The sequence below is a fragment of the Panthera pardus genome, unplaced genomic scaffold (genome assembly GCF_024362965.1).
Source record: "Panthera pardus isolate Hobbes unplaced genomic scaffold, ASM2436296v1 HiC_scaffold_15, whole genome shotgun sequence".
NCBI lineage: Eukaryota > Metazoa > Chordata > Mammalia > Carnivora > Felidae > Panthera > Panthera pardus.
The window spans coordinates 22,260,440-22,275,574 of record NW_026526710.1 but is presented as its reverse complement, the minus strand read 5'-3'; the positions used below and the strand labels follow the sequence as shown (position 1 = coordinate 22,275,574).

The window sequence follows — 15,135 nt, the reverse complement described above, 5'->3', positions numbered from 1 at the left end:
TGGAGGCCCCATGTAAGAAGCCTGGCTCCCCTGAGACTGCCAGGCTGAGAGGCCATGCAGAAGCGTTCACATCGACAGTGTCCTCTGTGCCCAGTCCTCTCTGGTCTCTACTGCCCTGCCGAGCCCTTCCCAAATTCCTGGCTCCTGGATTCCATGAGTACAGATGACTGCTGGACACTGCTGAGTTTCGGCTGGTTTATTAATGCCACATCTTTTTTTTTTTTTAATGTTTATTTATTTTTGAGAGAGGGTGCACACGCACAAGTTGGGGAGGGGCAGAGACAGAGGGAGACACAGAATCCGAAGCAGGCTCCGGGCCCTGCGCTGTTAGCACATAGCCCGATGGGGGCTCAAACCCACGAACTGTGAGATAATGACCTGAGCCAAAGTTGGACACTCAACTGACTGAGTCACCCAGGCACCCCTTAACATTCCACATCTTAAAAAAACAATAAAAATATAACATTTTGTCTCAGTCCGTTCAGGCTGCTATGGCTTATAAACAACAGAAATTCATTTCTCACAGTTCTGGAGGCCAGAAGTCCACAATCAAGGCAGATCCAGAGTGTGGCGAGAGACCACTTCCTGTGTCCTTGAGTGGCAGAAGGGCAGAGGGAGCTCTCTGGGCACTAATCCCATTCACAAAGGCTCCACCTATGACCTAAGCACCTCCTGCTGCCATCACCCGGAGGGTTGGTTTCAGCCTAGGAACTTGGAGGGGGACACAGACATTCAGACCATAGCAGTGTTCAGACACACTTGGCCTACTTCACTGTTACAATATTCTTCTGGTCTACTTCACGTTAACTTTTCTTGTTTTCGTGTCAGTGAGAATTCTTGGCCTATCACAATCTCACCAGTTTGAACAGATGACTGTTGACTGTCTGCTTGATGCCTGATGCATCCCAGACCTGTGTGGGAGCCCCCCTTGGCCTCTCGTGCTGCTCTTGGCACCTCTGACCACATCCGGGCCTTGTGGCCGTAGCAGGATTCCCCACGTCTGCCCTGTGCCACAGAAGCAGCTATTCTTTAAAGAATGTTTGGGGGCCAGCAAACATGAATACTTTTGGCTTTGTGGGGCCAAGGTCCCAGACGCTGTTGCCCAAGGGTGTCTGTCAATGACACACAAGGTGTACTTTCCTGACCCTGCTCCAAGATCCGAGAGCCCAAGTCGGGTGTCAGGTGTGCACATGGAATGGCTCTAGGCACTCCCCCCTTGGCAGGGATATTTCATTTAAAACATTTCATTTAAAGGCCATGAGCACCTGTTTCAGTTTAGCACACAATACAGGTACACCCTACTTCCTATGGTTTGTGGCTCTGTCTCCCACTCAGATGTTTTCCTGCATGGATTTCCTCAGCGCAGTTTCAGAACTTCCTTTGTAGAACTGACAATCCTATACGTGGTGGGCATGTTTCCGGGTGGGCTGGGTGTATGTCTGCCCCACTCAATAGCAGTCTCCTGGCTCCCGGGATCTTGCTCAGCTCTGTCCAGCCCAGGTGCTTCCTTCCTGCCTGGCTCCTAAGGGAGGTGCCAGACAAGCTGGTGAGCTTGGCCTGGGGAAGCTGAGTCTAGGCAGGGCGCGTGTGAAACCGGGGGGCAGTGATGCCGTAGGAGAGGGGAGTGGGCTGGACACGGGGCGGCTGCGCGGCTGGAGCTGTGGGGCATGGTGGGGAGCAGCGGTTCGCCTGCGCTGGAGCACAGGTGCACGGCACACTCAGCTTTAAGGTGTTCGTCTGTGCCAGCTCGTCTTTGACACCAGGCTTTCCCATGAAGTTATAGCTAGTTGAGTATCAAGCGTTTCTAAAGAACCCCCTGAAGGAATGTTTTTTCCTTTGTGCAAATAGTCCTTTTGTGCAGAGGGTGTTCTGTGGCTTCTTGGCACAGACACAGGTGGGTAACACCTGATTGAACATCAATCACTCACTCGGGAGTGTAAAGACACGCACTGCACGTCAGCACAAAGCCAGACTGCCGAGCGAGTGCAGCAAGGTCTCCCTGGACACTGCGCCACAGCAAGCCCTTCCTCGGGTAATCCTGTGTCTGAGTGCCTTGTCCAGCTCTCTGGGGTTCACCGCCTCCGACCAGGCGTGGAGGCTGGTTTGCCTACTTCCAAAGCACATGGCTGTCTGACGTTACCCCATCTATGAAACTCAGGGAGCGCAGGAAAAGATGATGAATTCTCAACGACTGACCGTGGTCCTTGCCAGGTCTGCCGTGAGCTTCCTGCTTGTCCGAGAGGGAGTTGGCCTGTGGTGGATGCTGGGTAAGCGCTGCCCACCTGCTGGGTGGGAATGGCTGTGAACCCCTCTTACAGGGTTACCAGAGGTCTGGAGGGGGATCTGCAGAAGGTTCCTGAGGCGGGTTCAGATGCACATACCGGGCCACCCACTTGCCTGAGCTGGCTGGCCAGAATGGCACAGCTGCTTGCCTTTCAGGGCAGGTGGCCTTGAGGTGGGACCTGCTGCAGTCCCAGCCTTCCAGAGGCGCCCTCTGCCCTGGAGGTGGTGGCAAGGGGATGCTTGGACTCCCCAAAAGAACATTCAGATCACACCCTGGGTCATGAAAGTCACAGCACAGAATATCCCAAGGCCACGCCTGCTGGCCGTGAAGGAGCCTCAGGCCTTGGGCATCAGTCATCTAGCACAAAGCTGTGGATTTTGCTAATAACCAGGAGGGCTGGAAGAGGACCCGGTCCCACTGATACCTAACTACAGTCTGTGAGGTTCCCACCAGAGGCCCCGGCTATCCTGTGCCCGCACTCCTGACCCATGGAAGCTGTGCCAAGAAGGACAGGACAGCAGAACACACTGAGCAGAGGGATGCCTGGTTAAGCGTCCGACTCTTGGTTTTGGCTCAGGTCATGATCTCACGGTTTCATGAGCTTGAGCCCCGCGCTGGGCTCTGTGCAGATAGTGCTGCGGAGCCTGCTTGGGATTTTCTCTCTCTCCCTCTCTCCCACTTGTGCCGTCTCTGTCTCTCTCAAAATAAATAAATAAAACTTAAAAAAAAAAAACAAAACACACTGACCAGAGCTGCACACAAGAAACGTCTATAGCTTCTCCCAAATGAGTTTTCTCTGATTGTGTGCAGCTTCTCCACTAAGAGAGTATTAACGAAAACTTCTTTGAGACACTAGTGAGCCCCTCTCAGTGGCTGGGTTGGGCTGGAAAAGGTCTTCCTGAGGGTGAGGGTGACTGAGGACACATGATGAGTGATGCTTGTCTAGTGACATTCCCTTGGGGAACCACAGGTCTCTGCCTGGCTGCATTTCCTGTCCACTGGGCACCCGCGCCATGGCCTTCCTCATCTTTCTGGATGATAACATCGATGTCAGTGATGCAGAATCACCAGTTGGGCCACTGTGGACTGTGCTAAATCAAAGTGACCTCTGAATGAAACAGTGCTTAAGTGGAAGTCCTGAAAAATGTTGCTCGGCTAGGAAAGGCACTTTGGAAATGGGGAGAAAATCACAGGGATGATTTCGAAGAGCCACCCAGATGCCACGGACAGACGTGGCTGGGTGTGCGGAGGTGCTGGTGGGCTGGGAAGGGTCTTGATGAAAGCAACTTACATGAAGGAACACAGGCATGGCCTGGCCCCCAAGGTACCATGTGGACACGCAGACATGGCCTGTCAGCAAATGTGGTTGCTACTGGCCTGCAGGCAGGTGACCAGAAGGGAGTAGGGCTTCCCACATGGCCTGAGGTGAAGGCCAGGAGGCCCAGCCCAAGCCCTGCTCTTTCTTTTGTCTGTTTAATAGGTTGAGGAACACCATTGGTAACTGGACTTCCAGGACAGGTTTTATTGGCCAACACGAGGCATGTGGAAACATCTTTAAGGAAAAGCAGGCCTTTTGTACTGTGGTAAAATGCAAAGTGGAGAAAACTCTGTCACGGGGTGTGAGAGACCTCCTATGGGCCTCTGCCCGAGGCCATGCCCAGATCAGCCCTTTTGAGGTGTCACCCCAGGGTGCCTCATGCAGACATCCTGCACAGCCTGAGGGAGATCTGGGGATGGGCTGGACCTTGGCAGACTGTAGTTTCCACCCAAGCCCAGTTCCTCAGGGTCCATCCAGGCTCCTCTTCATGGCTGGCAGGACTGCACGTAGTGATGCACCACAGTCTGCTTCTCTGTCCCTTCATCTGTCAATACATTTGGGGTATTTCTAGTTTGGGGCTATTATGAATAAAGCTGCTATGATCATCCATGCAAAGGAAAAGAAACCACTCCCAGAACATTAAGGTCCCTAAGTTAACAGCAAAGGGACTGGCCATGAGAATGCACACATCCTTCTGGTAAAGCACAACCGTGGATCTACACAGAGGCTCCTCCTCATCGAGCACCTGCCTGTCATTGTGGGAGAGCCGCAGGGACGCCGCTGTGCCCACTCTGCAGCCCACCCTGGGATGGTCAGGGAGATCAGCTTAAGTGCTTCCAGAAAGGGGGCTGCACAGCTGTTGGAAGACAGCAGTTCTCCTGCACACCTGGGTCCCGTGGCGCAGCCAGCCACCGACACCAGGTCAGGTCTGAGGAGGGACATGACAAGGACTATCTGGGACTTTGCAAACATGAAGCATCTTCTCCAGGCTGGGCGTCAGAGTGGGGCCCCTGTTTCTGATGATGCTGCGGGGAGTCTGAGACTGGTCAGGTCTGTGGTGATTTGCTAACGTCCTCAGATCCTGTTGTACAAAGCTTTGGGCCCCATGGTGGGCCGAGAGGAGAGCCACGCTGGTTCAGACACCAGCGTTTCTAATACAGTTGGTGCCACTGCGGTTCCTGGTGGCTCAGCTGAATGGACAAAAGTCCTGGCCACCAGTCTTTCCCTATAATATCCATAAAGCCTGGCCGGCCTCAGAACATGCTTGCCTATCCACGAGACCCCATGAGACACACAGGGCCTGCAGGGCTGTCACAGCCCAATTTGGCCCCCATAAGTAGAGATTTGGCCACAAGACGTCCCCAGACACTGCTCACCAGCATGTGACCCTGGTGGGACAGCCCAGAGCCCAGTGCACGGTCAGTTGCCTGTGATCCTCTATGCACCTCTGCTGGTGCCTTTAACAGGAAGGTGAGGGCCAGGTATGGACGCCGGGTCTGCGTCTGCCAACACCTCCTCTCTACCATCTCCAGGGGCAAGACACAGGCAGTCAACACACACAGCGCACCTCAGACATTCTGGAAGTATCTCTGGCTTTAATAAACCTCATGCTGACTTGCACTACCCTGTCCCTTTGTCTGGAACACACACCTCCATGGCTGTTTTTGTAAATATGGCGATTCTGCTAAGAGACAAGAGTCCCCAAGATTCCTGATGAGCTGATGACACAGGCATATACAAGGGGTGGGGACACCATTTCCTTGGCCATTGGGTTCACAGACTCTTGAGGTTGTACCAGTTCCAGGCCCAATGCCTCAGGGCCAGAGCTGAGGCAGGGTGGACGGCACCCCCACACGGGCTTCCCAGCCATGGCAGTGGGTTCTGGCAGGGCTGCCTGAAGGGCATGCAGAGTAACTGAAGGGGCTCGCCTCTCCCTTCCCCTGCTGTACAGGCATGCCCCTCCCTCCCGGCAACTGCCTGCAGCGCAGCCCATTCCCAAAAGTGCTGGTGAGGGTGGGATGTTGACACCACTCTGTGCGTTCACAGCTTTGCTTTAGCAAGGAGGCTAGGTGCGTTCCGAGACTCATCCAACAATCCTTTGCTGTTTAGCATCAGCCTGTGGCTGCCTGGCCGTGGGCAGGATTAGCAAAGGTTCATTTTTCAGAATGACCACCCACAACCCAGTGTCCCACTGCCTGTGGTCATGTCAGCAGATGGGTGCCTCTTGCAGAGAGAAAGAGAAGGGAGGTGAGCAGCAGCACTGAGCAGCCCACGGCTGCTGTTCTAGAACGTCCTTAGTATGTGGGAGTCATGGCAGGGCTGTGGCTCAGCCACCCTCCACGGTCTCTGACCTGACAGCCTCCCTGTGAGGAGCACCCCGAATGTGGCTCACTCGGCAGTTCCCCTCATGTCTGGTGAGGTTCAAGTGCCTGCAGCCTAAACAGTCTCTCCTTCGGACATTCATGATGTGGAAATCCCTCTAGATGGGTCCCCCAACATCTGGTAACCTGGCTACAGGACACTCCGGGGCCAGCGTGGTCCCTCCCAAAGGTGCCGGAGGACACTCTCCAGCACCTCTGTCCAACAGGGCCCATGTGGGTAAGCCAGTCCCCAGACAGGGCTGTCAGTGAGCTCCAACAGTGTGCTGTCCCCTCGGGAGTAGCCGTAGGTCACTGGGGAGGCTGGGCAGAAGATCCGAAGTATACGTGGTCAGCAGTACAGTGCGATCTTTCCTCACAAGGCCTGGGTCTGTGATGGAGGGGCTGTGCCTCTGTTTTGGTGGCCTGGGTCAGACATCTGTCTGCTAGATCCAGAACGCTTCTGCTCAAGCAGACCAAGCCAGATTTGAGTAGGCTTCCCATCAGCTCCACTTCCAGGGCCCCAAGGCCACCAGCCCACACCTGCACCTCTGCGAGTCTGGCTGCTGGTGGCTGCAGTGGTCCCGCTGCCCACCACACAACCACACCTACCATGTCTTGGGTCATGAAGTGCCACCACTAGGCCTTGCCACTCTGAGATCCACGGACTCCACTGCATTTAGAGATCCTTGCTCTGTGGCAGTGGCTCCAACTGACCTGCAGAGAAGAGAGACCACAGAGCTCTTCAAGGACGCTGGGCTCCCCTTGTGGATGTATGCCTCCAAGACATGGGGAAAGGCACATGCTCCAGCCCCTCTTGTGGAGGGTGAGCAGGTCTCAGTGATAAGTGCCCTAGAGCACCCCAATCCCCCTGAGCCCTCAGGTCATTCCCTCTGCAGTACACGGAGGTGGTTCTGGCATTTCAACTGCACTTAGCAAACCTGCCTTGTGGTCCACGTTTCAACCAAGCAACCAAACCCTGGGGGCCTTTCTAACTCCTCAGGCTGCAGTGAGTCCAGACCCTCTGTTAGTAGCCCTGTTTCAATGGATTTGGCCTCATGCGTCTCATATTCCTGCCACCTGGATCCCACACGTGTTCTCCAGATTTCTGTCTGCATGAGGGTCTTCTGGAGCACTGCCACTTCATCACGGGCCACACTTTGTACCTCACCCTTTGGGGCCTCCTGGGGCCGGAGTTTAGTTATAAGGCAAGCTGTGAGGTGGGGGAGCTGGTCCTGAGTATCCCACATGGACCCTGACCCAGGGGAAGCCCTTCCAGGTCCTTTAGGTAAAGAAGGACTGACCTCTTCAGGCAGGGACCAAAGGGGGCTTTTCTGGCAAAACAGCCAGTGCAACAAAGGGGTTTGAGGCCCCCAGCTTTCCTACCTGCCCACAACCTCCATCCCAATTTCCAGGGCCAACTTCCTTCCCAATCAATAGCCCAGCTTTGACGGCTGGGCCCAGCCATGCATGGAAGGAGACTGGCTGCACTGCCTGCTTTGGCTGCTAATTCCCAGTTGCCCTGAGTGCATGGCGCTGGCTGGGACTGTGTCATTGATGGCTGTGTCAGCCATACTTAATTCTGCTATGCTTTTCACCCTGAAGCTGCCCTTGCCATCCTTGGTCTTCCCCTCTTTGGGGTGGCACATCCTCCCATGGGTCCTGCGTTTGGCCTGGCCCTGAACCATGAGCTCTCTCTGCCCAGAGTTACCTTTGCCATCAGCCGTGGCCACCCTGCTTCTGCCGTGTTCTCTTGAAGGGTCTGGTCACTTCTTTCTACTGGTTCTGGCTTCAGCCCTGTGCATCAGAAGCTCCTGGCCATCCTTGGGTATAAGGAGCCACATGGAGTCAGCAGGACCTGGGGACCACATTCGGTACCCCCCATTTGGGCAGGGGTCAACTGTCCTGCCCATTGGAAAGTCTAAGGATGGCTCTCAGAGCTAACTCTAAGGGGGAAGCAGGGTGTCACCTTGGAGAATTTGTACTTTGAACCTGCAGGTTTGCAACTGGAAGTTTATTATAAAATAGTATCCCCAGGTTGGCCTCTCACCTGGACCACAGATGCCCAGGTGTCTGGCCCAGTTACTCTTTGTAAACTGCAGTCACTGTCAGACAGAGGCTGTATTTCACAAAAGGAAACATAAGCCGGGGCGTCTGGGTGGCTCAGTTGGTTGAGCGTCTGACTTAGGCTCAAGTTATGATCTCATGGTTCGTGGGTTCAAGCCCTGTGTCTGGTTCTGTGCTGGCAGCTCAGAGCCTGGAGCCTGCTTCGGATTCTGTGTCTCCCTCTCTCTCTCTCTCTCAAAAATAAAGACATTTTAAAAAAATTAAAAAAAAAAAAAAAGGAAACCCAAGCCTTGTGAAGAAAATGAGAACTCCAAGGAATGGACACCTCTCGTAACTGGAGGAAGATAACTGTGACTGGTTGTCCTCAAGGGTCCTGATGCACGGTTTCTACATGCCTGGGTCAGGCCAAGGCATGGGCTCCCACCTCCGTGTCCTCCACATGTCCTGACAAGGGAGTGGATGAGTCACTGCTAATTGGGTAGAGTGACCAGATGCTGATGCGCTGATCCCCGGACCCTGCAGCAAGCAAGCCATTGGCAGCGAAGGCCACACAGTGGACAGTAGCACTGTGGAAGGACAGTACAGCCAGTGGCTTCATTGTCCGCCAGTGAAACACACGGACACGATGGTCCCAGCCTGCAGTGGCCAGGATCTTGCGGTCTGGCCGGATCTTGACATCAGCAATCCCGGGATTGGTGAGTTCATGAGTTTTGCATACCTACAAGATCAAGAGCAGCAGAGAGAACCATGAAGTGGCTTTAGACTTGTCACAGGGGCTCCCACCTGTGGACATCCCCGGTCTGGCAGCTGGAACAAGGAGGGAAATGCAGGCTGCCAAGATGATTGCATGTTCCTATAAACTTACCCCCTTACCTCCCAGGAGCTAGCCACAGACCTGCTGAGGGGAGCAGCCTGACCACTGCCCTTGGCTGAACCCTTGGGTTATGAAAGGAGACTTCAGCCCCTTCCCTCAGAGAGCCCTTGAGGCCCCACAGAGCTACTCTGCTTCCCTTTCTATCAGGCCCTCAGGAAAGACCTCAGTGGGCTGGGTGCTGGAGTCCTTCATCACAGAAATACACTGCACTCTAATGAAATGCAAGAGGCATTTCCTGCTTGATAGAAGAATAAGGTCTGCATTTCTCCCTTCTAGGGAAACCTCACACCGACCCCAAAGCAAGAGGAGTACAAGAAACAAACTCCATCTTCAGCAAGAGGGGTTGAAGAGCCCCAAGAAGGGGAGCCAGTGGGTGCAGGTAGGAGGAGTGGGGGACAACAGGAAGGTGCAGGTCACAGGAGCACCTGCAGAGCCTGCCACACTGGCCATGGCTGAAACCTTAGTCCCTAGCCTGGTTCTGAGAAGGGGGCAGGCAAAACAAAACAAGGAGTTGCACAGACGCATTCTATCTGTGTTGAGCCATTGGAAGCCAACTGCTCTCTGGGGGCTGAGCACTCCCACAGTCAGTGCTGTGTGATGACCCCTCCTTGACACGTGCCTCCTGCAACAGGTAGGGATCCGGAGCTGCCTTTGTGGTCACAGGACCACTTGTGGTTATACAGCACTATCTTATGCATGGCAAGGCAATCTGGCATCTCTGTCCCCACACACGAAATGACAAAGGCACTTTGCCATCATTGTGACAATGCACAATGGCCACTTTCTTCTACTGATCCCATGATTGGTCTAGCCCTGTGCACCACAAACTTTTGCTGCCCTGAAGTTTGCCGTCTCACCAGCACACCCTTTTCTCCTAATTCACTTCCTAATGGGGCCATAGCAGTCTTGGTTAAGAATTCCTCATCTCTGCAAAGATAACACTAGGGAAAAGGAGGAAAGAAACATTTAAAAACAAATGGTAGGGGCACTTGGGTGGCTCAGTAGGTTGAGTGTCCAACTCTTGGTTTCAGCTCAGGTCATGATCTCACAGTTTATGAGTTCCAGCCCTGTGTTGGGCTCTGTGCTGACAGCATGGAGCCTGCTTGGGATTCTGTCTCCCTCTCTCTCTGCCCCTCCCCACTTGCTCTCTATCTCTCAAAATACATACATACATACATACATACATACATACATACAAATGGTAATATTCCTTGGAAGCAAACAAATATTGCCACCAAGCATTTTTGCCATAATTTAACAAAACAAAACTTCATGAAGCAATCACCTCTATAAAACAAGAACCCAAAGTAGCAAACACAGAGGGAGGAAAGCCGAACTGACAGAGCACAGGAAAGAAGTGGAAGAAAGAACTCAAAGAAATGAAGGGGAATGGGAACAGCAGAAGGAGACTGGAACTAGATAGGAAGAGCAGGAAAGATACAAAGTGAGCAAAATGAAAGAGAAACAAAGAGTTACAACAGACTGGAGAGAAAACAGCAGATGTAGGAGACAGGTGGAGGTGCTCTAACACTCAATGATTTAGAAAATCAATTCTAATTTCTAGAAATTGAAGTCTTACAATCCAAATCCAAAGACAGGCTTCAGGATGGTCAATGTTAAGATATGCCTTAGGAAAATCATCAGACTGAGGGGGGAAAAATAAAAGCCCTTTGGTGGTCAGGCAAAAAGATCAAGTTGACTGTGAGGTAAGGTTTAGGCTGTCCTCAGAATGTTCCATGGCCACATCTGTGGCAATAGACAGAGAAGGCTGTGAGGGCAGGCACGGTCCACGAATTTTATATCTAGCCAAACTGCTGTTCAAGTATAAAAACAATAGACAAGTATTTTTGAACATGTAAGAACTCAAAGAATATGTTCCCATAAGCTCTTCCTGAAGGACTGGAAGATTAACTCTAGTCTCATAAGAGATAACCAGAGAACTTTAACAGATGACCTGGCAGAGAGTATGGAATCTACTTACCATTGGGATTAGGTCTAAAACAATATGTGGATTATGGCTATAGAACTGGTTATGCAACTAACTGAAATATGGGAGGATTCTGAGAGAGATGGAATTTTTGTTAAATTCATTGATTTGTTCATCTTTTGTCATTTGGGGCCTAAGATAAAATAGTCAACCTCATACTTGAGAGATTATCTGACAACCCACTGTAAGTAATGACAAAAACAACATTACTTCCTTCCCCACCCTTGACACTAGGTGCCATGATTTCCTAGAACTTGCCCTTGTATTTCTTCATACAAATATACTCAACAGATTTATAACTGGATTCCAAAGTTAAATCCAAATCTGTGCTATGTGTAAGAGAGACACCAAAGGAATGATTGGCAAAGATATACCAGGAGAGTGCACACAAGAGAAACAGGGGTACAGTGTCAGTAATAGGAAAGGTTGAATTCAGAGCCAAGAGCATGAAGACAGACTATATACCATACTTATCAATGATAAAGGGTACAATTCACAATGAAGAGCTATGACTATCTCTTTAAGAGATAAATAGGCATATCATTTATGAAGCAAGAACAATAGGCATGTGGCTTTGATGGAGTAATAACTGGTACCAGACCAGTCCTCATGCTATAAACAACCATCAAACTGGACAAAATATACCAAGCAACTGTGTCTAGGCAGTGGACAATAGGTGGGGAAGGGCAGCTGATGAAGTGGGCCTCTCAAAAACCCTAGCAGCAATCTGCCCAGGGAAATGTCCCAGCCATGAAATCTAGGTGGTGCACCTCTGTGTACATGAAGCTGAGGAGGCAGAGATCACAGAGTGGGGCAGCTAGAGCAGCTAAATCTGTGGGGTGAGCCAGCAGCATGGAGGGAACTGGGGGAGGGATGGAAGGCCATGTCTGGTTTCCCTATCCATCCTTGTGTGGAAGGCTGGGCTGTGCAAGCTCAGGACAGCACACGAGGTTTACCAGACAGTGGCTGCAGCAGGGTTAAATAGAATAGTTATAAGAGATTCAACAGTGATCTCCAGTGCATCCAGCCACAGTGCAAACACTGCCTGACATCCCAAGACCAACTGAGATGACACAATGGTCTTACTTCAGGAATGAGGAACATACCTTTGGGTAAGGCCTACCCTGGACCTACTGTAACAATGCTAGAGACAGAGCTCTACATGGTCTGAAGGGGAGGAAGAGTTTGGAAGGTGAGTTCCACCACTTCGGAGGAGCCTGGGAAGGACCTTGGGCTTTCCACATATCTGCCCTGACAGAGCATAATGCCAAACCTACATAAGTTCAAGGTCAACAGCCAGTAACTGAATTGCCTGCAATAACAAAAGTAAACACTCTTCAGCGCAAAAGACTAGACTGTATTACAATGTCTAGCATGCAAACAAAAAATTATTAGACATGCAAAGAAGCAGGAATATATGACTCGTGGTCAACTGGAAAAAAAAACACTAAATAGAAACTGACCCAGAATGACACAGATATTAGACATATCAAAGACTTTAAAGCAGCTGTTTAAATGTTTTTTAAAAAATGAAAGAAAATACATTCAAATAATTACTAAAAATAATTGTCTTGATGAGTGAATAGACAGGAATTATTAGCAGAAAAATGGGAGATTATATGGGGTGCCTGGGTGGCTCAGTAGGTTGAGCGTCTGACTCTTGATTTCAACCCAGGTCATGATCCCAGGGTCGTGGATTGAGCTGTGTATCAGCTCCACACTGAATGTGGCGTGCTTAAGATCCTTTCTCTCTCTCTCCCTCTCTCTCTCCCCTCTCCTCTGCTTACACTCTCTCTCTCAAAGAAAGAAAGAAAGAAAGAAAGAGAAAAAAAGGAAATGCAGATTATAAAAAAGAACCAACCCAGAACAACCAACAATATTTTAAAGGAGACGAACAAAGTTGGAGACCTAACGTTACCTGACTTCAGGACTTACTCTAAAGCTACAGTAGTCAAGATAGTGTGGTTATTGATGAAAGAGACAGATTAAGGGAACAGAATAGAGAGTCCAGAAATAGACCCACATAGAGTCAATTTGTCTCTGACAAAGGAGCAAAGGAAACATAATGAAGGAAAAGACAGTCTTTTTAACAAGCAGTGCTGGAACAACTGGACATCCATGTACAAAAATATGAATATAGATGAACACCTTACATCCCTAATTCACAAAAAATAACTTAAAATGGATCACAGCTCTGAATATGAAACACAAGACTATAAACATCCTAAAAGATAACAGGAGAAAAACCTAGATGATCTTGGGTTTGGCAATGACATTTTAGATGCAACATCAAAGGAACGATCCATGAAAGAAAGAATTGAGAAGCTGAGCTTCACTAAAATTAAAATTTTCTGCTCTGTGAAAGACAATGGCAAGAGAATGAAAAGACAAACCACAGAATGGGAGAAGATACTTGCAAAAGATGTATCTGATAAAGGACTGTTATCTAAAATATACGACGAACTCTTAAGACTCAACACTAAGAAAACAAACAACCTGATTAAAAAATGGGCCAAACACCTTAACAGACACTTCACCAAAGAAGACATACACATGGCAAATAAGCATAAGAAAAGTGCTTCTGTCATACATTCTCAGGGAAATGCAAATCAGAACAATGACTAGGTTAACATTGTATGTCAATTATACTTCAATAATAAAAATTAAAAAAAAAAAAAACATCAGTGAGATACCCACTACACATCTGTTAGAATGGCCAAAATCCAGAACACTGACAACACCAAATGCTGGCAAGGATGTGGAGCAACAGGAATTCTCATCCACTGCTGGTGGGAATGCAAAACTCTACAGCCACTTTGGAAGACAGCTTGGTGGTATCTTACAAAACTAAACACAATCTTGCCACATGATCTAGAAATTGGACACTTTGGTATTTACCTAAAGAAGCTGAAAATTTATATCCATACAAAAAACTGCACATGGGTGTTTATAGCAGCTTTTTTCATAATTGCTAAAACTGGGAAGCAACCGACATGTCCTTTAATAGGTGAATAGATAAATAAATGGTGGTGCCTCCAGACAATGGAATATTATTCAGTGCTAAGAAGAAATGAGTAGGGTACCTGGGTGGCTCAGTCAGTTAAGTGTCTGACTTCAGCTCAGGTCATGATCTTGCAGTTCATGAGTTTGAGCCCCGTGTTGGGCTCTTGTGCTAACAGCTCAGAACCTGGAGCCTGCTTCAGATTCTGTGTCTCCCTCCCTCTCTCTCTCTTTCTCTCTGCCCCTCCCCCACTCATTCTCTGTCTCTTAAAAAAAAAAAAAAAAACAACAACAACATTAAAAAGAAATGAGCTATTGGGGCGCCTGGGTGGCTCAGTCGGTTAAGTGTCTGACTTCGGCTCAGATCATGATCTCACAGTCTCTAGGTTCGAGCCCCACGTTGGGCTCTGTGCTGACAGCTCAGAGCCTGGAGCCTACCTCAGATTCTGCGTCTCCCTCTCTCTGCCCTCCCTGGCTCACACTCTGTCTCTCTCTCTCTCAAAAATAAACATTAAAAAATATGAGCTATCAAACCATAAAAAGACATGGAGGAAACTTAAATGCGTATTACTCAGTGAAATAAGACAATCTGACCCCGCCATGATGTTCTGGAAAAGACAAAATCAAAGAGACAATAAAAAAAATCAGTAGTTGTCAGGGGTTAGTGAGGGAGGAAGAATGAATGGGCAGAGCACAGAGGATTTTCAGGGCAGTGAAAATACTGTTTGTGATACTATAATGGTGGACACATGTCATTATACACTCGTCCAAACCCACAGAATGCACACCACCAAGAGGGAACTTATGTGAACTGTGGACTCTGGGTGATAACATGTCAATGTGGGTCCACCAGTTACTTACTTTTTTTTAATCTTTAAAAAAAATTTTTTTTACCATTTATCTATTTCTGAGAGCGAGAGAGAGAGAGCACACGCGCAAGCAGGAGAGGGGCAGAGAGAGAGGGAGACACAGAATTCGAAGCAGGCTCCAGGCTCTGAGCTTGTCAGCACAGAGTCCGATGTGGGGCTTGAACCCATGAACTGTGAGATCATGACGTGAGCCAAAGTCGGATGCTCAACCGACTGAGCCACCCAGGCACCCCTCATGTGGGTCCACCAGTTATAATAGCTCTCCTGCTCTGGTGGGCTGTGGATAACAGGGGAGAGGCTACACATATGTGGGGGGACAAGGGGCATATGGGATATGTCTATACCTTCCTCTCAATTTTGCTGTGAACCTAAAACTATT

The 15,135-nt window shown here is 49.8% G+C and overlaps 1 protein-coding gene across 4 annotated transcripts in view; it reads right to left on the bottom strand.

The window, feature by feature from the left end:
* Positions 1–212: 212 nt before the first annotated feature.
* GNB1L (G protein subunit beta 1 like) overlaps positions 213–15,135 on the bottom strand; it is a 67,270-nt gene continuing 52,347 nt past the window's right edge. For 2 of the 4 annotated variants that reach the window (XM_019435597.2, XM_019435596.2), the window contains exon 7: positions 7,953–8,744. In XM_019435597.2, the coding sequence (XP_019291142.1) occupies positions 8,427–8,744 (318 nt within the window). In that variant the 3' untranslated portion in view covers positions 7,953–8,426. Of the gene's footprint in view, positions 6,677–7,670; positions 7,783–7,952; positions 8,745–15,135 lie in introns of those variants that run through there. The other 2 variants (XR_008422186.1, XR_008422188.1) reach the window with 2 other exon arrangements.